This window comes from Micromys minutus (assembly GCF_963924665.1).
Source record: "Micromys minutus genome assembly, chromosome: 13".
In the NCBI taxonomy this organism is placed as follows: Eukaryota; Metazoa; Chordata; class Mammalia; order Rodentia; family Muridae; genus Micromys; species Micromys minutus.
In genome coordinates, this window is record NC_137982.1 from 11566578 (window position 1) to 11588178 (window position 21601).

The 21601-nt window shown below is 47.9% G+C and overlaps 1 protein-coding gene across 1 annotated transcript in view; it reads right to left on the reverse strand.

The window, feature by feature from the left end:
- TTLL11 (tubulin tyrosine ligase like 11) overlaps window positions 1-21601 on the reverse strand; it is a 220079-nt gene that overhangs the window by 38139 nt on the left and 160339 nt on the right. Inside the window, exon 8 of the mRNA XM_080927546.1 lies at window positions 3743-3985. Coding sequence (XP_080783672.1) covers window positions 3743-3985 — 243 coding nt within the window. The remainder of the gene's footprint in view (window positions 1-3742; window positions 3986-21601) is intronic.

Genomic DNA, 21601 nt, shown 5'->3' on the forward strand with positions numbered 1-21601 from the left:
GTATTTATACATTTTAAAAGAAACACACACACACACACACACACACACACACACACACACACACACCCCTCTCTAGGGCCAATAAGATGTCTCAGAGGACGAAGATGCTTGCCACCAAGCCAGACAACGTGAATTTAATCTCTAGGATCTGCATGATAGAAGGAGAGAATTGACTCCCGAAAGCTGTCCTCTGACTCCCACAGACATGTGTGGTGCATGTCCTCTGACCCCCACAGACATGTGTGGTGCATGTGCTCCTCTCACCTCCACAGACATGTGTGGTGCATGTGCTCCTCTGACCTCCACAGGCATGTGTGGTGCATGTCCTCTGACCCCCACAGACATGTGTGGTGTATGTTCTCCTCTGACCTCCACAGACATGTGTGGTGCATGTGTTCCTCTGACCTCCACAGGCATGTGTGGTGCATGTCCTCTGACCTCCACAGACATGTGTGGTGCATGTTCTCCTCTGACCCCCACAGGCATGTGTGGTGCATGCACTCCTAAACTCACACACACAGAATGAAGGAATGAACAGATATAATACAAAGTTGATTTCCTGGCTTCCCACGTAACTAGAAGTAGCCAGCAAGATGGAGGCAGAAATCATTGCATGTGGTATCCAGGGCATCTTTTCAGGACTCCAGTTCACCTGGTGGAGACCGGTGCTCCCTTCCTCCTTCTTCCATTCTAGGACTCAGCCATGGTGGGTAAATATTGAGCAGCCATCTTGTGACCATAAGGTAACCTTGAAGCCATCAGAACAGGCTTAACATGGGGTGAGCAGAAACGAGGTGAAACACTTGTGATCTTGTGGAGTCATTGACCAGCCCTAGAATCCCACTGCTGGCTTTTGTGTTCTAAGTCACTTGAAGGCGGCATCCTCTGCTGAGCATCCAAGACGAACCCAACAAGAGGCAAAGGCTCACATTTAGCAAATAGCTCCCTTGATCTAGGCCTTGGACCAGGTGTTTTAAGATTCATTATAACCCAGACTCATAATAATACCACCACCCAAGGCAGGAATGCTGCTCACACGAAGGAAGCGGGACTCAGAGACTAATGGGGGATTTTCCAAAGCCACATGGCCAATGAACAATATATATGCTTGGTTGCAAAGCCAGGACTATTAGACCCCAAAGCCTATGTCATCCCTTCCCGAAAGCTCCCACCTCTGAAACAAATGCAATGACCCTCTCAAGCACCTCCCTGCAGCCAGAACTTCATGTTTGTTAACTTGGGAACAGTGGCTGCCAAGATTTGGGTTTGCCATCTTACCAAGAACACCAAATGACTGATGGCAGTCTTCATAAACCATGTCTGGAGAATCCTTGGACAAAACACGGCTTCTAACTCACTGCGTCTAAGTATTTGCCTTCGTGAAGCAAAATGAGGAGTGTGGCCTTGAGATGCAGGACAAGGATGTTAAAACCAAGGACAAGAGGTGACAGCAATGCTGAGGCCTGTCAGAGACGTTTCCTTTTGAGGTGGCAATGCCAGAGAGAACTGCAAATGAGTAACTCCCTGCTGGAGTCAGATCATGTTTGTTGAAGCCATCTAGGGTCAGTGGTTTGGCATAGCTGTCAGGTTTGTACCAGAGCCTGTGCAGGAACTGGCTGTATATGTGTGTGTGTGTGTGTGTGTGTGTAAGAGAGAGAGAAAGTTTATAGAATATATGCATTTTTAATAACAATCTTTAACCACCATTGTAGAAAGAAACTAACACTCATCAATCATCTGCCATATACTAGATGTCTCTCTGTGGTCCTGATTAATCCTATATAACACACACACACACACACACACACACACACACACACACACACACACACGGATAAACACTCCTCTCCAGGTCTATAGGATAAAGACCCACAGGTCCAGGGATAGTAATGATTTTGCCCCGGTTTCTATGGCTGGTGCACTCTCCTGAGTTGTCCCACAGTGCTCCACAGGGTGGAGGCAAATTGAATGAACCATAAACAACTGGCAGTGAGAGGCAGCTGCTTACTGTAGGTTACAGCAAAACCCCCTTTCTTGTTTTATGTTTTACCTTTAAAATTCATGCAAGTTTTGTACAGCATGCATTATAAACATGCTATTTTAAAATCAGAACAAATGTACTATATAATTTATCAGATTAATTATTGAAGTTTTTACTCCAGAAACCCATTATGGAGTGATTTGCCTTTGTGAACTCAGCCACGGCCAGGTTGTTCCTACTGGGAAAACACGCACTAAGAAGCATAAGGCTGGTCGGAGCCCAAGAGCAATTGCTACTGGGTGTTTAAGGACCTGGTTCCAGGTAATTGCTGCATTAGAACAGGGTTTGAGGATGTCGCCCGGTTCTAGTTTCACTGTTGCTGTGATAAAACCCTCTGACAGAAAGCAGCTCAGATAAGGGAAGGGTTTATTTCCTCTTACACTTCCAGGTCACTTCCATCATTGGGGGAAGTCAGGACTAGAACTCAAGGAAGAACTCGATGCAGAAAACACAGAGGAATGCTGCTTACTGGCTCTCTTACTGGCTTGCTCACAGGTTCTGGCTCAGGTAGCTTCTTAATACAGCCTAGGACCACTTGGCTGGGGATGGAGCCCCTTACAGTGTGTCAGACTCTCCTGCATAGATTAATAGTCAAGACAATCCTCCACAGACATGCCTACAGGTCAATCTGATTTAGGCTCTCCTCTCAGAGGACTTTGGGTTGTGTCAAGTTGATAAAATTAGCTAGGGCGTTCCCCCGAGCACTCATGTGTTGGAAGCATGGACCTCGTGCTGCTGAGGAGGTAGCATCTTTAGGAGGCTGAGCCTGTAGATCTTTAGGTCACTGGGCATGTGCCCTAGGAGAGCACTAGTTCTTGTGGGAGCCTGCCTTGTTTTAAGGACGACCTGACTCTTACCTGCTTTCTGGCATCTAGCCACTCTGGACACGCTCTCTTTTTTCTGCACATGCTTCCCTGTGATATTATCTGCCATTAGACCCTTAACCAAGGATCTAACTAATCGGGCTACTTGATCTGAGTTTAAGCTGCTAACTTAACTAAAACTACTATAAGTTATATAAACCCCCTTTCTTTATAAAGTTATCCAAGTTTAGGTATTGTGTCATAACCACAATAAAACATGACTAGTATGGTAGCACATATTTTATTTTGGTGTGTAGGGATGGGTGCAAACACGTGTTTTTTGAGTTGATTTTGAGTGTCTCCCTCTACTGTAATCCTACCTTATTTTTGAGACAGGCTCTTCACTGAATCTGGAGTTTTGTACTTTTGCCAGATCAGTTTGCTAACAAGCTCCTGTCTTGTCCATTCCCCATCCCTGGTGCTGGAATTACTATTGCATGCTGCCACATCTGGCTGTTGTGTGGGCACTGGGGATGTGAACTCAGGTCCTCATGCTTGCACATGAAGCGTCATCTAATCCTGAGTCATCTTCCTCAGTCCCACAACTGCTTGTTTTTAACAATGAACCTGTGGTTTCAGTGTCATGGTCAATATGCGAGGATCATACACATGCTTGCACACACACACACACACACACACACACACACACACACAGATAAAGACTTGCAGGTCTATAGGATCAGTGCCAGCCCTGACATGACTACAGCCTCCTCAAACAGTGTACCAATTCAATACCATGGTCTCCCAAGAGTAGTCACGGGCCATGTGATCATCCAAAGGAGTGACTGGGTTCCATCCTCTCCAAAACTTAAGCTGGAGGAAGCTGGTCTCCACTAACCTTATGAAGGTTCGGAAGCCAGTTGGTCCCAACTTCATCGTCCCCTTGATTCCCAGGAATCGGATAAACAAGTTGGCCATCCTGTCTACCAGACGCAGGTAGTTGAACTGCTTAGCATACTTGGGGAACACCTGCTTGAGGCAAATGGAGGGCAGATGGGCTTCAGGGTTGGAGTCGGAGTCACCGGTTAGCTCACAGTTCAGATCTTCTTTTGAAGTGAAAGGCTTTTCCATCTCCTGAGACCTGAAATACACAAGGAACTCATGACTACTGCCTTCCTTCAATGGCTTCCTTGCTTTAGGATGTACAGTCCCCCAGGGGACTGGCGTTTACAATAGAAAACTGGCTTCTGAGAAGCAGCCTGTCAAGGCTCACACAGCCTCTGCAGAGTGAAGCCAAGACTTGAACCCAGAGTAGAGATAGGATTGGAAACACCGGCTTCCTCCAACTCACCAGCCTGGCTTCCAAGATGGGAGACATCCTCTGCCCTGCTCATGATTCAAGGGAATACCCCATTGTGAGCAGCCTGGGTCTGATTTCAAACTCCTACTTATGTGTAGTAATTGAATAATTAAGAAATAAAAAAATCTCATTGAGATTTTTTGGCAAGGAGCCATAGGCGCAGTTCAGTGAACAACTCGGGAAGACACTTCCATTCTCCGGTCCCAGGGACACAGTTGCTTTTCTGTCTTAACTGCTTCCTTGGAGCTCATACAGAAACATGACGAGAGTTTTGTGACTCCTTAGCCTGTGCATTTTATTCTGAAATTACTCTGATAATCAAGAAAATGAGCAGCTACAGACTTTTACCACCTCTAGCTGGGGATGGTTTTGGTCCCCTCCCCTTTAGCGTGACTCAGCACTCTCCCAGGTGGGAGAATTTAGAATAAATGCCAACTCTTCCTCTGCCTCCATCTCTACCGCTGATTCCCAAGCCAGCTCCTCAGGCCGGTGCTCTTCCACTCTTCCCTGCCTGGACCAGAGTACTATGTGTCTTAGTCACACTTCTATTGCAGTGCAGAGACATGACCACAGCAACTCTCATAAAGGAAAGCACTTAACTGGGGCTGGCTTATAGACTGGAGGTTCAGTCCATCATCCTCACGGAAGAAAGACAACACACAGGTAGACACAGTGCTACAGAAGGAACTGAGAGTTCTACATCTGGATCCGCAGGCAGCAGGAAGAGAGCAGGTGACACTAGGCCTGGCTTGAGCTTTGGAGACTTCCAAGTCCAACTTCCCAGTGACACACCCAGCAAGGCCACACTTCTTGGCAGTGCCCCTATGGGCTTATGGGGCCATTTTCATTCAAGTCACCACACCATATTTCTGGCTTTTCCTTTCCATGGGGGCACCTGAGTGGCTTTCATTTTTTAAATTTCAATTTGAGACAAGGTCTCACTGTGTAGCCCTGGCTGACCCCAAACTTACCATGTAGCCTAGGCTGTGCTAGAATTTTCAGTTCTTCTGTTGCTTTCTCTCAAATGCTGGAATTATGGGCGTGTGCCACCGCGTGTGGCCCCATGGCAACCAGCATACCTTATTGGGATACTTCCTCCCTGACTTTGCCTGAGATGCTGGCCTCTTTACAAGGGCTTCATCCTTCCTGTTTTCTTCTCAGGCTTCCTTGTTTCTAGCTCCCAACTGGCCAGGCACTTCCAGGCTTTGAACGCTGCTATCTATCAGTCGGGTCTGGAACCCAGGCACTTCCAGGCTTTGAACGCTGCTATCTATCAGTCGGGTCTGGAACCCAAGGCTCACTGCTCGAGTTCCCAGCTCCTTCTCTCACTCATTGCCTCTCTCTCTACCCTTTCCTGGCTCTATCCCACCCAGAGCTAGGACTAAGTAACCACCTTCTGTGACCATTCCTCAGACCAAACCTCGAACACACTGGGCGTGAAGATCTGATCCAGGGAAGCACATCTCAGGCTGCTAGGCTCTATCCAGACTTCTGATGTCTCCTTGGCCACACCAATGATACTCTTTCACATCCCACTCCGCTCCCTGGACACGTCTCTGTTCCCCATATATTGCTATGGTTCACAGGACAGCTCCTCAGAGTTCTGCAGGCTCACTGAAGGCACACGCCAACTCACATCTGTAGGACGTGGTGTGTGTTAGGTTCCTAGTGCAGGGAATGGGAAGTGGGGAGGCAGCTTTCGTTCAGTTTCTTGCACTGTGGGGTGGGTTGCATGAAAATGGCCAACATAGGCCCATGGGGAATTGGCACAATTAGGAGGTGTGGCCTTGTAGGAGTAGATGCAGCCTTGTTGGAGGATGTTTATCAATGGGTGTGGGCTTTGAGGTTTCAGAAGCCCAAGCCAGGCCCAGTCTCTCGCCCTCTCTCTCTCCCTCTCCCTCCCTCCCTTTCTCTCCCTCCCTCCTTCCTTCCCTCCCTCCCTCCCTCCCTCCCTCCCTCCCTCCCTCCCTCCCTCCCTCCCCCCCTCCTTGCTGTCTACAGATGCAGATGTAGACTTCTCAGCTACCTCTAGTCTGCTGCATGATACCATGATTCCCATCAGAATGATGATGGACTAAAACTCTGAACTGTAAGCCAACCACAGCTAAATGTTTTCCTTTTTAAGAGCTGCCATGGCCATAGCGTCTCTTCGCAGACTAAAGCGCTTTGGGAGTTTGCTTTTAATAATGACGTGAACTGACAAGGAGAGTGTCAAAGCCACGGTGCTTCATATCCCGTTAAGTGGCCTGGAAATGGCTTGGGAGACAACCATCTTGTTGGAAAGCTCTGTCTAAGCAGTCCCGATCTTGTACCAGCACAAGGAGCCAACCTTCAGGAAGGCATGAGTAGAAAGTTCCAGAAGGCCCAGTCACAGTTTCTTTCAAGTGGATCCTAACACTGGACTCAAAGCAAGGACAGGCAGGAGAACAGAACCAGGACACAGTGAAGGAAGAATCTCTGTAAAGTTCAGTGGTGTGGAGGGTCTGGGTTGCGACCTGCGCCCCTCCTGCACGTGCAGATCGGCTTCCTCAGGAGAGTCGGGTACTCCTGGGATGTGCGGTTAGGCAGAAACACTTAGTCACTGTCACCTTGAACTTCAGACAGTAAATAAAAGCCTGGTGGTGATTCTTCACTGGAAATGAAGTGTGTTCTCTGAGACAGGTGTAGAAAGAGAAATGACGGGGGAGGGGTGTAAACTGACACTCTTCCCAGAAATCAGCTCTTAAATCACTGAATAAGGGTCTGTGGCTGACGTTAGAAGCGCTCAGGAAGTTTTAGGGGACGTGTGGAGGACTCAGTCAGCAAGCCTGAGGCAGTCATCTCCTTTGCTCTCCATGCTCCTCTGAGGAGAAGCCTGTGACCACAGCCTTGCTCCCGATGGGGAGACTGAGGCTGAACACAACAGAGCATTCATCTCTGAGAAATCGGGGTTACAAATCACTTATCTATCACTCTCTGTGTCTAGTGTACCCTATTCTAAAGCACACTATAGTTCACTCGGGGGGCCACAGAACTCTAATACTATTGAGTTTTAAAGAAGATGTTTTTAAAAGAACCATTGCCTTTTATTTTTTAAAAGCAAGGTCTAGTGTAAAAGAATCTGAGGATGTGCTTGAACGTGGGATCCTCCTGCCTCCGGCTCCCCACTGCTGGGATTCTAGGCATGCATCACCACATCCAGTTTTATGTGGTGCTGTGGGATCAAACTCAGGCCCTTCTGCAGGCCAGGCAGGCTGTCTGCCCAATGAACCACATCTTCAGCTGGGAGCTTTACGTTTTAGACAATAATTGTAGACCTTTGGAGAGAAATATGAAGGAATCAAAATGATTCCTAATTTCACAACTTAAATGTAGACACTAATAATGTGCAGACATCTGTATTTAGAGTTAGGATGACAGAACATATAGTTGATACTCTTTTTGCACACCCCAAGCATATTTCTCATGGACATACACATATGTGTGTATTAAGCTAAACTGTAACGGAGTTAACAGTTCCTCCTTGGTTAGAGATTTAGTGGTCACATGACTCACTGCCAAGCGGAGCCAACTATTCAGCCTCCTCCCTGGATGATGTCTCCCCAATGTCAGGGGCTATACTGTGCCAGCGGCAAGTGGCTTTGGAGACCCTTCCATCCAGGGATTTTTGTTGTTATTGTTGTTGTTCTTGTGTGGAACATATCAGAAGCTGCTATTTAAACCATTTTAAAGTGTACAGTTGAAAGGTATTTGGAAGGTTTTCATGAGGCTTTGTCACCATGGCTGCCATCTAGTTCCAGAACATTTCTCGTCGATGTCATTTCAGAGAAGAAATCTTAATCCAGGTAGACAGTATTGGATCTATGTTCAAAGCTGCACATGGCCGGGTGGAAGCCTTCATTTGACCTTCCAGGGACACCTCTGTGGCATCCTGCTTGTCCCACTGTCCAGCATGTGCCCTTCTCCAGCCCTCCAAGGCTCTGTGTACCTCAGATGGCTGCCCACTTATGTCCCTTCCCAGACCCAGAATGGCAGCTTCCCAGGAGAGTGGTTCTCCTCACCGGGGACACAGTAAAGGTGCAGCTGACGTACAAGAGGAAATGAAAGGATGAGCAATAGTGTCTTTCTGGAGATAATTGCAATTATCACACCGAGATCCATGCCATCACAGACACCATAACATCCCGTTTTTATTTAATAGCATTTTAATGGAAATATGAGGCTTTTGGAATGAAAGTGACTGGTGAAGAAAACATAAATCAAGCTTACTAGTCCTTTGGGATCATTTCTGGAAAAAAATATGAATTTGGTATATCCTCGGTTCATTAAAACAGGAGAAAGAATCCTGGAATGTTTTACCTATTATCGTTTTTCAAAGTGGAGTTCGTTTTCATTAAAACTCTTGTGAGAAACCACTCATCTCTATTTTGTCTGGAAACCTCATTGCTAAAAAAAATCACCACCAATGATTGGGGGCCCTTCTACATGTCAATAACTGAGCTAACCAATTTACCTCAGTAATCTCTTTTGTTTCCAATAAACAGGTCTCTGAAGTAGGTGGGAACCATCCCCACCCCCAGGGCAGCCAGGTGACACTTGTCCAAGTCACTGAGGGGTTAGCATCGACAGTGGGCCACCTCCCTCATGCCGAAGCTGAGCTCACTAGACAATCCCTATGCTTATCTGATTTAAATCAAACCAGAGACTTTTCTTCCTCTGTATAAGCTATACACGGTCCTGGAGGTTAACATAAATGGGGAAATATATGGCAAGATCAGATTCTAGCTTCACAGGGGTTGCTTAAGTTCTCTCTAGAGGAATAATTTCCATCTCTTGTTAAGTACACCTTCAATCATTTCCCATTTCTCAGAGACATCCTACACACTAGTATGTCCCAGGTAACTAGGACATATAGGAGGAGTGGACAGAGTCGCTGCCCAGAGGCACGTGACTGGGTGGGGACAGGAAGAGAGTGGTCTGTACATGAATTGAACCACACTGGTAATGTCCTGTCCGGTCAAGTCATGACCCGAATCCTTAGGCAGACATCCCTAGGCAGCATGGGTCTGACTTCTGTTGGATCTAGTAGTGCAGGAGAATGTGGGATGTTTTAATGCAAGGGAGTCAGAATCAGAACTGACCACGGTGAAGGTAACCAGCGATTAGCACAGATTATTGATAAAGTGCTTAGAAAACTCCTGAGATACTCTAGGATTCCTGGAATACTATTCCAGGAAGTCCAGCCTTTTTGGCTTCTCTGAGCCACATGGGATAAGGAGGAATTGTCTTAGGGCACACATTAAATCTAAGTTGTTCGGCTCATGGCCCATCTAGGTTTTGAATATATGTATTTATATGTTTAATTCTTATGACTTTGTCACTTTTGTGACATGCTGTTACATGTACAGAGTTCATGCTTGAGACTCACATAATAGAGTTACAGAAAGATGAAAATAATCTTGTGATGTCTTAAGTAAATTTACAGTTTTGTGTCGGGCCACATCCATAGCCATTCCAGGCTGCATGAAGCCCTTAGGCTGTGAGTTGGAAACCCCTGAAACATCAGCCATCCTGAAAGTGGAGTTGTTGGAGTTGCTGCGATTGTGTTTCCTTGCACTTGATGGAAGTGCAAACTCATGGAAGCTGGCCCTGCCATAGAAACTTTGCATGGGCTGGACCAGTAGTACTCTGGGGGGTTCAGACTCAATGCAGAGTCTGAGACTCTCTATCTAGACAGCACATGAGGTCTATCTAAACCAGGAGCACTGGGTAAGTATGGAACTAGGGAGCTGCTGCAGGGGGCTCCTTAGGCAGACACTGAAAACAGAGAAAAAAGAGGCAGAGAACAGCCAGGTCACATGCTTCTGGCAAAGCTGTGGTCAGACAGGATGCCCTGGGACCTTGGGGGTCTTACAGGACAGAGGGATGTAAGCAGGCCTCTTTCCCTGCTATTCATCATGCCTCCTCCAGCACCGGATTTCAAATGTGCACGTACCATTGCTCAATGAAGAAATGCTAACCATGCACCACAGAGTGCCTTAAATTAGGAGCGAAGCTAATTTAAAGTGTCTCAGGATGAAGTTGCTAAAAATAAATGTAACTTTCAGAAAGCCCAGCTCTGTCAATTGACAAATCTCTGCTGTGACAGAGCCACATTTGCTTGATGGGTGGAATGATGCAATTTGAAGAAAAGGCAGAGATTACAGATGAGCCAGGCAGACCAGGCCAGCGTTCCCAAGAGATGAGGACAGAACTCAGAGAACCCTCTGCCTGATACATTCAAGTCCTCTTCAGAGTCAGGCTGAGGATGCTCCTACCAGAGGTCCAATCCTCTTCAAGCCGACCCTTCCTCCTCCCGCCCCTCTGAACCCATGTCTGGCCACCCCCACTTCATTCGATCGCTTTATTCTGAGGCAGAATGTGGCCTCACCAGCAACGAACACACAGGTGATGCCATTACTGGTGGCCAGTAATTCAGCAGGTTTTAAGTATGCACTCTGTGTAAAATCTCACAAACTGGATATTTCATTCCTACTTTAGAGAAAGGGGATTCAAGACACAGAAAGACAAACCAATTCCTGGTGGCAACAGGATAGAAAAAGAATGCACGTATATCTACGTATATGCACATGCATGCAAAACTAGATTCCATAGGAGAAAAAAATATCATGATATTTTAGGCTTCATTTTAGATCTGAGGGAAATGTGTTCAGAAAAGTCAACTACTTTTCAAAAGTCTCCCCGTTATTAAATTTGAGCCCAGAGCTGTTTGGGTTCAAAGTTGGCGCTTTCCCTCCATTTTTCTCGCTTGTCATTGCTTGGCTCAACTCATTTTCTTCTCCGTTACAGTTGTGGGGAGAATCTCTTTTGGGGTGAGAGAGGCTTAAAGGGACAAAGGTGGGCACAACCTATGCCAGCCCAAATGAGGCTATTGGTTAAGGTCTAAACTCAGCCTTTCTGTGAGGTGCCAAGCTAAACTATGGCCGCTTCTCTGTGACCTAAACGTGACTTGTGGGAGCCTCAATTGCTCGGCTGGATGCAGTTGCTCCATTTTGTTTGCCAGACAAATCAGCATGTTACTCTTCCCTCCAGGGCTCTCGGAACCCATGACACAGGATGTCTGTGGAATGTGCATCAGCGAGGAGGCAGAGGAAGCTGCCCCATCGCTGTCCCTGCCGTGGGACGCTCCTCGGAGCCATGGCCTGAGCTTGAGTGCTTTCTCACTTGGCCAGACAATGAATTGGCAGAAGGACAAACTCAAGGACACAGCATTACAGCCGCTTCCCCGGACCTGAAGGTGAGCCTTTGCAGAGCTGGAGAGCCCGTTAGGGGTCGCGGGGCCCGGCCCTCCCATTTTCAGTTTCCAGACGAAGGATCTGACAGCTCATTTTCTACCAGCTTCCCAATGAGCTTCTTCGTTGGCAGAGTACTGTGTCTTTTTCTGACTATATTGCTGCACAGTCAATAGATGCAATGTCCTGTGTGCAGCGCTCAGGGAGGGACATGGGGCCTGGCGACAGATGTGGAGCAGTTGCATCAGCTCTGCTGCTTAAAGCCATGCGGACCTTAGGCAAGTCATGTAACCTCAATGCCTTATGTACGACAGAATAATGACGGTCCCCGAACCACAGGCCTGATGCAGGCAGCAGTGATCAGAAAGAATGGAGCATGCCCTGAGCACAGTGCCTGGATGCCGGTCAGCTACTTCTGTCCCAGTCACCTGGTGCTTCTTCATCTCCAAGGACTCCACATCCACGCATTAGCCAACCCTGGACAGGCAGATAGTCACCGGGAGATCCCAGCGGGATATGGGCTCCTCCTCCACCTCCCACTTCACATAACTGGACAAAGGATTGTCCCCCACTCCTCCAGCCACTGGGAGAGTTTCATGTCAGCTTCCTAGGTCAGTGAAACATGTCCTCTTGTTCTAGCCTAGGCCGTGCTCCGTAGAGCCTCAGTGAATGACTAACGACACCTTACCTTATGTTTCAATTTTGGTGCAGGATTACTGCCATCATAAGAACCCGGGCTGATGGAAGCATTGCTCCGCCCCACAGTTGAACACCGGAGTTAGAGGACACTGGCAATGATTTGCCTCAGTTTGTTTCTGAAATAACTCAGGGAAGAGGCCAAGTCTTTGCCTGAGGGGAGACATCTAGTGAGAGGCAGGGGTAAGGCCTAATCTCCATGATCCCTTGTTCAGAGTCTAAGTGGGCACATCCAGTTGAACCTGAACACCAGGATGGCCAGAATCCCAGATGAAGTCTGGGCTCTTTGGGTAGGAGGAAAGGTGACACTTCCCAGGCTTCACTCTTCTCTGGAACCCAGAGAAAGTTCCTCAGAGTCTGAGCTTGCCTTGAACGGCGTCCTGTCCTGAGGCACGCTGGGCCTCAGGTGGGCTGCTCACTGCCTGCCCCTCCTCCACACCTACGTTCCCTCGCTTGCCAAATGTGTTTCCCCTGTCACTCATGTGTTCCAGCTTCTCCGTAACTCTTTCCTCAACTTTTGGGGGAAAGCGATCATCCATAACCTTCCTGACATCAACATCCTCTTTCCTGCTGTCATAGTCTGTTTTGTGTTTGGAGACAGTTTTCTCTGTGTTTCCCTGGCTGTCCTGAATCTCAGTCTACAGACCAGGCTGGCCTCGAACTCAGAGATCCACCTATCTCTGCCTCCCAAATGCTGGGTGGGATTAAAGTGTGTGCCAATATGCCTTACTCATAATCACATTCTTGATCATTACCAACATTGTCATTTTCATTGTCACCATAACCATCATCCCACCATCTTCTTCTTCATCATCACCAACATCATCATCTCCATTACCACTAGCAACATATTCCTGTCATCATCATCGTGGCCACCACCATCATCACACCATCTCCATTATTACATCATCTTTACCATCACCTTCATATTCATCACCTTCATCACGATCATAATTTACATCCCCATCATCACTGCCATCATTGTCACCAACATCGCCACCACCATCCGGATCACAAACATGTCTGTCACTACCACCATCGGTGTCACCATCATCCTCTTCACAGTCATCGACATCATCATACCACAATCATCTACATCACCGCCACCGTCCATATTAACCCTACCATTTTTATTGTCATGAGATTCACCGAGAGCTTACTCTCTGACCTGCAAGATGCAAAAACACAGTATACTTGCTTTTTTTTTTCTTTGAAGGACATATCATGCTAACATCACGATTTTTCTAATTGTCTGTGGAGTACCTGTTTGCTCCTGAAAAATTCCAGAAGGGCAGGTCTATAGTGGCTTAATCTATGAGTAAGCCTATGGCCACCGCAGAGCCTCATTGTGCACACATTTTGCGGTGAGAATAGTCACTCTGTGAGCGAGTTCTCCTAACACTCTAATTAACTAGACACCATGCCTACCTGAGTTTATATCTGGTGACCCTGAGGCTTAAGGAGGGAGAGCTATCCTCAACGATGAGGCAGGAATTGGAACTCTACGCCATACTCCATAGTCCCAACTCTGCTTCGGATTGCCAGAATGAACCATTTCTTTTCTTTTCTCTCTTAGTCACTGCAAGCTCCTGCATGCATGCCAGGAGAACAGACACTTCCTAGCGACTTCCGAGAAACTGTGTGACAATTGTAATCAGCGGTTGTATGAGCCCGCTTCACCACCTCCAGAGTTAGCAGGAAAGGCCAACATGAGCTTTCACCATGCAGCTTTGCTAATGAAGGGATCCTCGTAATTACACACTCGGCTCGAGGCTGAGACACAAAACATTATAGTACTTAAACACAGCTCTGCATCAAAGCCCAGGCTGCCGAGTGTGGGGGAGATGCGGACAGCCATGTGTAGATGGCGCTCTGCTGAGACTGCTTTCTTTGGCATCCAGTGTCACCCAAGCCCAGTTCACTGTCTGCCGAGCTCCGATCTCCGTTGACGGCTGTGTGTTCCAGGAGACCTGATTCAGTGATGTCATGAATCACCGGGCCAGAGAGTGGCTTGGCAGACTTCTAGTCAAGTTCACTGGCTGAGCTGCCTGAAGCATAGCTCAACCTGCATAGCATACCTGCCTCAATCCTGAAAGACAAGCGTTGAATCCCAAACAACCTTTCCTCAGTGCCGTGGGACCTACAACATTTGCACCTTATTTTCCTGGTGAGCCACTACTCCGTAGAATTCTGCGTGAGGGAGACCTTATGGGAGGAACCATTCTCGGGCGGGGACATCCTGTGCCTGTGTTTGCAGACCAGCAATTCCACTATATGCTAGCTGTCAATCTTGTGACTTCCAGATCCACACCTCATGCCCAGGGATGGTTGCAGGTGCCTGGATCTGGGAGGCTGACGCCCTATGTGCCTTTCATCCCAGTTAGGTTCTGATTCTGTTGGTCTTTTACAACTCATCTTAGAGGCCAGCCACAACCTCTTTCCCTACCTCCCACTCAGAAGTATGCTCCCTGCACTTCCATGGTGAACGTATCATCTTCTGAACTCGCGTCATGGCCATTTCTCCTGAAAGACTGTTGGAAATGAACTGATTTGTGATCCCCTTGTCTCTTACATCTCATACATGTTGTGAGGAAGGCCTGCTGGTGAATGACTGCATCCACAATGTGCAATGTACTCTTGAGCACAGTAATGGGAAGAATGGCCTGACATTTGCTGGATGTCCTCTTCAGGGAAGCCCTCAGCTTCCTTGAAAGCAAGGCGATGTGGATAACTCATGACAGTCAGAGTAACTTCATCCTGGATCCATTTCCTGACTGGTTTTATGTCAACTTGACACAAGCTGGAGTCATCACAGAGAAAGGAGCCTCAGGTGAGGAAATGCCTCCATGAGATCCAGCTGTAAGGCATTTTCTCAACTAGTGATAAAGGGGGGAGGACCCAGCCCATTGTGAGTGATGCCATCCCTGGGCTGGTAGACCTGGGTTCTATAAGAAAGCAGGCTGAGCAAGCAGGGGAAGCAAGCCAGTAAGAAACATCCCTCCATGGCCTCTGCATCAGCTCCTGCTTCCTGACCTGCTTGGGTTCCAGTCCTGACTTCCTTTGGTGATGAACAACATTGTGGAAGTGTAAGCTGAATAAACCCTTTCCTCCCCAACTTGCTTCTTGGTCATGATGTTTGTGCAGATATAGAAACCCTGACTAAGACAATCGATCTGGTAGTAACTGAATGGGCGTCAGGAAATTGGGTTACTGCTAAGACTCAGTTTCCCTTTGGTAAAAGGGAGATGAACAGTACAGTCTGGCTCCCAGAGCTATGGAGAGGGCACAGTGGGAGTACAAAAACAAGGCGCCAGCATCCTGGCTGAAGCATAGTGTATGAAAGCTTTTGCCACTCATAGGTGTGTGTGTGTGTGTGTGTGTGTGTGTGTGTGTGAACGCAGGTGTGCAGATGCATGTGCACATATGAGTATGCATGAATGATAGAAAGAAATGTAGATCTATAATAGATAGGTAAACATAGTTTTTTGTTATGTAGCTTAAGATGGCCTTGAACTCAGGATCCTCCTGCCTTAAGCTCCCAAGTGCTAGGATTGAGGGCATGTATCAAGTATCCACTCTGATGTGAAGGACATTAAGTTTAGTTCAAGACCACCCCCTTCAGGAAAGTCGACCTTCTCCACTCTACAATCTCATTTTCCCTAAAGAACTCTGGCCCTAACAAAATTAGTTGTTTTTTTTTTTTTTCAAATTAGCTAATAAATTAAGCATGCATATTAGCCTGACTTTTTACTTTATGTGATTTTGAATTCCCCTAAAATATAGTTGTTGTCAAAATCTATTAAAGTATTTAATTTCTCTTGTCACTACTCAATTCCCTGAGCAGACATCCAGACAGTGTGCTGTGGTGTTTCTCACAGAAGCACCGAATGTTTAGTTATGGCGGTACGGTTTTTAGATGATCTCTCCCCATGATTCTAGAGGCCCTAGAGAGACTGCACTGAGTTCAAGCCCAAGGTTACACCAAGGTGGTAGACAGGTAAGAGCTGTAGGCATTGTGGGGATCAAGCAGGTCTGCCTGTCATTCACCAACTGAGTGACCTCAGGAGGAGCACTTAACCGCTCTAGACATCAGCTCTCTCCTCTGCTCAGTGGGGACAGTGCCAAACTGACGGGGTGTCATATGTTCCAGGCAGAGTATCAAATGTAAAGAACCCGGGAGAATGCCAGACGTGTCCTCATACAAGACTGCTTATGTCAAGGACGTGAAGATACAGAGGCTAGGCTTTCTCTCTCTCTCTCACTCTCTCTCTCTCTCTCTCTCTCTCTCTCTCTCACACACACACACACACACACACATACACACATGCACCACAAGCATGCACATGAACACACACGATTCTTCAAGTGGCTGATTTGTAAAGACTGTAACTTGACTGTTTTCCTATTCTGTAAGAGCTGGCTAGCTACCCTTTTCTCTTTTCTTTTCTTTTTTCTTTAGTTTGGACACTTTAAAATTTTATGTGAATGTGTGTTTTGCCTGCAGGTATGTCTGTGTACAGTGCCGAGGAAGCTAGGAGGGGGTGTCAGATCCCCTGAGACTACAGTTACATACAGTTGTGAGCCTTGGTGCTGGGGATCCAACCCAAGTCCTCTGAAAGAGAAACCAGTGCTCTAACTGCTGAGCCAACTCTCCAGCCCTCTCCACTTTTTTTCTGAGACAAGATCTCTCACTGACCTTGAGCTTACTGATTAGGTAGGGACTCACCTATCTCTACTCCCCAGCATAGAAATCAGTGAACTCAACTCTTGATGTAAGCACCAGTGCTTGAACTCAGGTCTTCACACTTGTATAGGGAGAATTTTATCAATGAAGCTATTTCCTCAGGCCCCTTGACATCTTACTAACACCCATTCTTTCAAATAAATTAATATTACTGGATTGGATTCAGTGAGTAGTCAGTTTCCATGCCAACAGGAATATGGTGTGGACCTCATTCCCCAAGGTCAGGGGACAAAGTCTTCACCATTCTGTTTCATTACTAACAAGCAGGCACTGGAGTCAGACTTCACCTCGTTCTTGGTTGTCATAGCAACAACTAGCAACCTACTTCCTCCCTGCAAAACACACATGCCTACATGCTGTAGGGTGGGATGTACAGAAAGTGGTAGTTCAGGAATAACTTCCTGACCATGGCATGAGGCATACTGTCAAAACATGAGGCATACTGATTTCAAAACAAAATCAGCAAAGGTAAACCTTTTGTCAGGAGGAGGAGTTATAGTGTTTAATGTGCAGACAGACTGCTGGGTGATTATGGGAAGATTCAGAATCTGTTATTAGGGCCTTTACTGGAGAGTATCAGAGAGAGACTCCAGGCTGGCTGGGAGAGGCTTGAACACTGGTAGTTGAGTCTTACAGTCAAGCAGGAAGGCCTTAGGGCAGATTGTGTCACCCTGGTCTCTTAGGCTGAGTCTCATCTGGAAGACAGGAATCCCAAGAAGAAAACATGTGACCTCCAAGGGTTATGGTAATACTCAGGTGTAAGCATGCCCTCAGGCAGAGCCCAAGCATTCTGGCCTCTCAGCTTTGACCACCTCACTCAGTGCTTCCCAACCTCTGGGATTCTCCAGACTCAGGGCCTCCAAATGGAAGAGGGTGGGAGCACCTTTGAGGCTGTTCCCTAGAGACCAGAGTGAGGACAAGGAAGAAACGTTTTGAGGCTTGGCTAACGGCAAGAGAAGTTGCCAAAAAACAAGAAAATGGCAAACTGCAGGTTCTGGGAAACAAATTGTGTTCGGCTTGGAACACTGGACTCTCTGGGATGCAGGTGGTGCGTCTGGGTGGGTTTGTCTGGCAGCTGTTAGGCTTAGAAGGTGACTTTTAAAAGCTACATGAAGCCAAAGACTGAGAGGAAGAAAATTAAACCCAATTAGGCAGGCCCCTGTGTTGTCTTTAGCAATGGGGCAGAGAGCAGGCTTAGAAAGTGGAAACTTACTAGCTACACACTCACTGTTTAGTGGGGGTGGGAAGCTCTGCTCTGAGCCTGGGACAATGAGTATCAGCTCTCTCTCTCTCTCTCTCTCTCTCTCTCTCTCTCTCTCTCTCTCTCTCTCTCTCCTTTCTTCTTCCCTCCCTCCTTTGGCTTATCTGAGCCAGGATCTCCCTACTACGTTGTCCTGGCTGGGCCTCAGTTTACAATCCTTTGCCTCCTGAGAGCTGGCTTACACATGTGCACCAGTGCACCTGGCTTCAGCATGGCGGTGTTAAGACCAGAAAGGCTGGACTCCCTTCTCCTGTCTATATGTTGGCACCATGACACTGGAGCTAGCCTCATATATCTGATGAGATGAGATAGTAGTACCTGACTAGGGCTTCACGGAGAGTTCAGCCAAACTGGATTCTACTTCACAGTGAAGAATGCATTTTCCCCTCCTCCTCTTTTCTCCGTCCCCCTCTTCCCCCTCCCCCTCCTCCTCTTCCTCCTCTTTTCTTGTTTGAGAATCTCACACATGCATATCATGTCATTATACTCAAATCTACTTTCATTTTTCCCCATTCCCTCTTCCCCTCCCCTATAACTCCTCCTCTACTCCCCCTTTCCACCCCACCCCGCTATTTTCTCTGAATTTTGTGTGGTCCTTTTATAAAACTCTGAGTTCACTCTGCTGTCTATATGTGCCTGGGTGTGGTCCCTCTACTGGAGCATGGGTATCGTCCCAGGGCCTTCATCGATGAAGAGATCTGAGTCTCTCCCATCACTTTCCAGTAGGTCCTCAGCTGGGGGGGGGGTGGGGTTGTGTCTGACTTGACACTGAGTAGGTTCCGTGCATGTTGTCACAGCCACTGTGAGTTCAGATGTGCGACTGCCCCATTGCAGCCAGCAAACACTACTTCAGTGCAGTCACCCACCACCTCTGGCTCCTGCAATCTTTCTGTCCTGCTCCTTGATGATCTCATAACCGCGAGAGGGGGGCTATGACACACATGTCCCATTTGGAGCTGGATAACCCGTAGTCACGTTGACCAGCTGTAGAGAGAGCATATCTGGCTATATGCTCTTGGCAGGATGACCATGAAGACACTACTAGTTGAGGCTAACGGACTGTAGTGGGCTGAACTGTTGACCACCTTTTGGACATTTCCAGGCTCTAATCCCCAAGACCATGACTGTCCAAGCCCTTACCCAGACAGTCTTTGCAGGGAAAAAAAAATCATGTTAAAGGCTTTGAGATCATCTGAATTTAGAGGGCCCTAAATCTAGTGACAGGTGTTCCAATGTACAAGTTGACATAATGGTGACACGCACAGGCAGAACTGCGGTGATATTACCAAAACAAGCCAGAGCCACCCAAAGCTGCCTCTCTCTACGTGATCAGAAGAGCTGTGGGCCCATGATTTGCACCCTGGGTCCAGAAACAGAGGAGCTCCGTTTCTGTGACATTCCCCTCCCCCCACCCCCGCCCACCCCCCCATATGCCGGTGACTGGTTTGCGGCAGCTCTTAGGAGTGACCAGCAGCCCCCAGTGTTCTCCTCTCTGGAATGGGTGGCCATAGACGGTTATTCTGCAATAATGCCAAAACAGCTTCAACAAGGCCCGGCGCAAAGTGAGCCCTGCATGAAAGTCAGGTGTACAGACTATTCTAGAACATTCCCAGATGATACCTGGGAAGCATCTTCCCGAGGCACACCTGCTAGCTGCTGCCACCCCCGTTCCCAGACTGGTAAACTGTTTAACATCAGATCCTGAGCACTGGACGGTGGCGCATCCCCTGTAAGCCTGGCTGTCAGGGACGAGCACACAGCCCAGAGGCCTTTGTGTCCTTGCAAGGCTGGTGACTAAGTGCTGGCCTATCTCCAACCCAAGATGATGAGCCTGTCACAGTGGGTTTCACAAAACATCTGTTCTCAGGAACAAGCTGGTCGTCTCAGGCCAGCTCTAGAGAAAACAGAATGTTTTCCCTGTACACAGCATCACGAGCTCACCGAAGCCCAAGGTTTCTACCAGTGACCCATTTCTTAAGTGGCTGGAGCCCGTCAAACTCTGCACGCACTGGTGACATGTGGACAGCCTAGGACGTTTCCTTTGTCGCCACAGACCTGAGGCCTGAGGAAACACTGACTGTGGCTTACAGGCACACTGTTGGGAGAACACTGTTAGCACTGTCTCTAAGACTGGTTCCTCTAATGGCTGTGCCTGATTCCGCAAGGGAGTCAGGTCTGTGGGCTTCATGCATATGGATGGCAGCCATGGCTGAATGATAACCTGCAATTTCTCTGCCAGTGCTAATCGACTCCGGTTGCTTATTGAATTTGACTAGGCTACGCTATGCCGGTGCACACACCGATGATTCCCCAGGATCTGAACGCAGCTTTGCTGGATTTGATCCAGTGCCAGCTTGCGATAAGACCGCATAAAGTAGAGTGTCCCACGTGAGATGAGCAGACCCTGCCTTGGCATGAGATAGAGAGAAGACCAGAAGGAAAATGCAAATAGGAGAGAACTGAACGCCCATCCTCATGGTCTGAGAGGCGGGGGAGTGGCCTGGGCCCAGGAGCAGAGACTCTCCCAGGGAGAGGACTGCGAGTGAATAGGGGGGATCCTCAGTGCCTTGGGCACTGGGTCTGGCCCAACATCTGTTATGTTCCCAGGGCAGTTGACTTGTGCCATGACAGCTGTCTGCTATGCTCTTTGTGAGCCAGGCCTCAACTGCTTGGGAACCAGGGGGCCTGGAATGGGTCCTGCTTTCTTCTACCCAGGTCCCCTGCTGACTTGCAGCTGTTGCCACCAGTCTTCTCCAGTGGTCACCAGGAGACCACTGCCCTGTATCTCTGCTCTCTCTTCCCTCTCCAGGTCTCAGTATCCCATGTTTTACCTGGACCCTGTACCTTTCTTTTCCTGGAAAGTCTAATGCTGTGATCCCCAAATGTTTGTGGGGGAGAGCGGTATCAGGCCTATCCTGGCCGACAGGTAAGATCCCAAGGTCAACTGTGACTGGTGCAGAGGGACATGAATACAGTATGATCTCTCTAGTCACTTTACACCCTGAAGTATGTTCTCCCAAAGCGGGGGGGGGGAGCTCTGGGCACAGGGAATTCCAAGTTCAACACTCTTATTCTGTGTGCAGACAAGGACTGAGCTTTAGAGAAGGAACTCTACTTGTCCAAGGTAGCTTGGCATATAGATTTCAAGGCTCAAGGGAAATGCTGATTCCCAGATCTTATAAGTTTGCTGTGACAAAATCCTCAGCTCTCCTACTGGTTCCCAAGAAGCTCTTCACAGACAGCATCTGCCATGGGGTCATCTCTGACTCTCAGGATGGAGCAAGGGGCTCAGTCTAGGACAGTGGCTTGGTACACATTACTTAGGCCTGATATGTGCAAATATATCACCTCTTTGCAAATATATACACATGTCAGATACTAACACACTCCTGGAGTGCAGAGGGGTAATTTCAGGACTCTGCAGA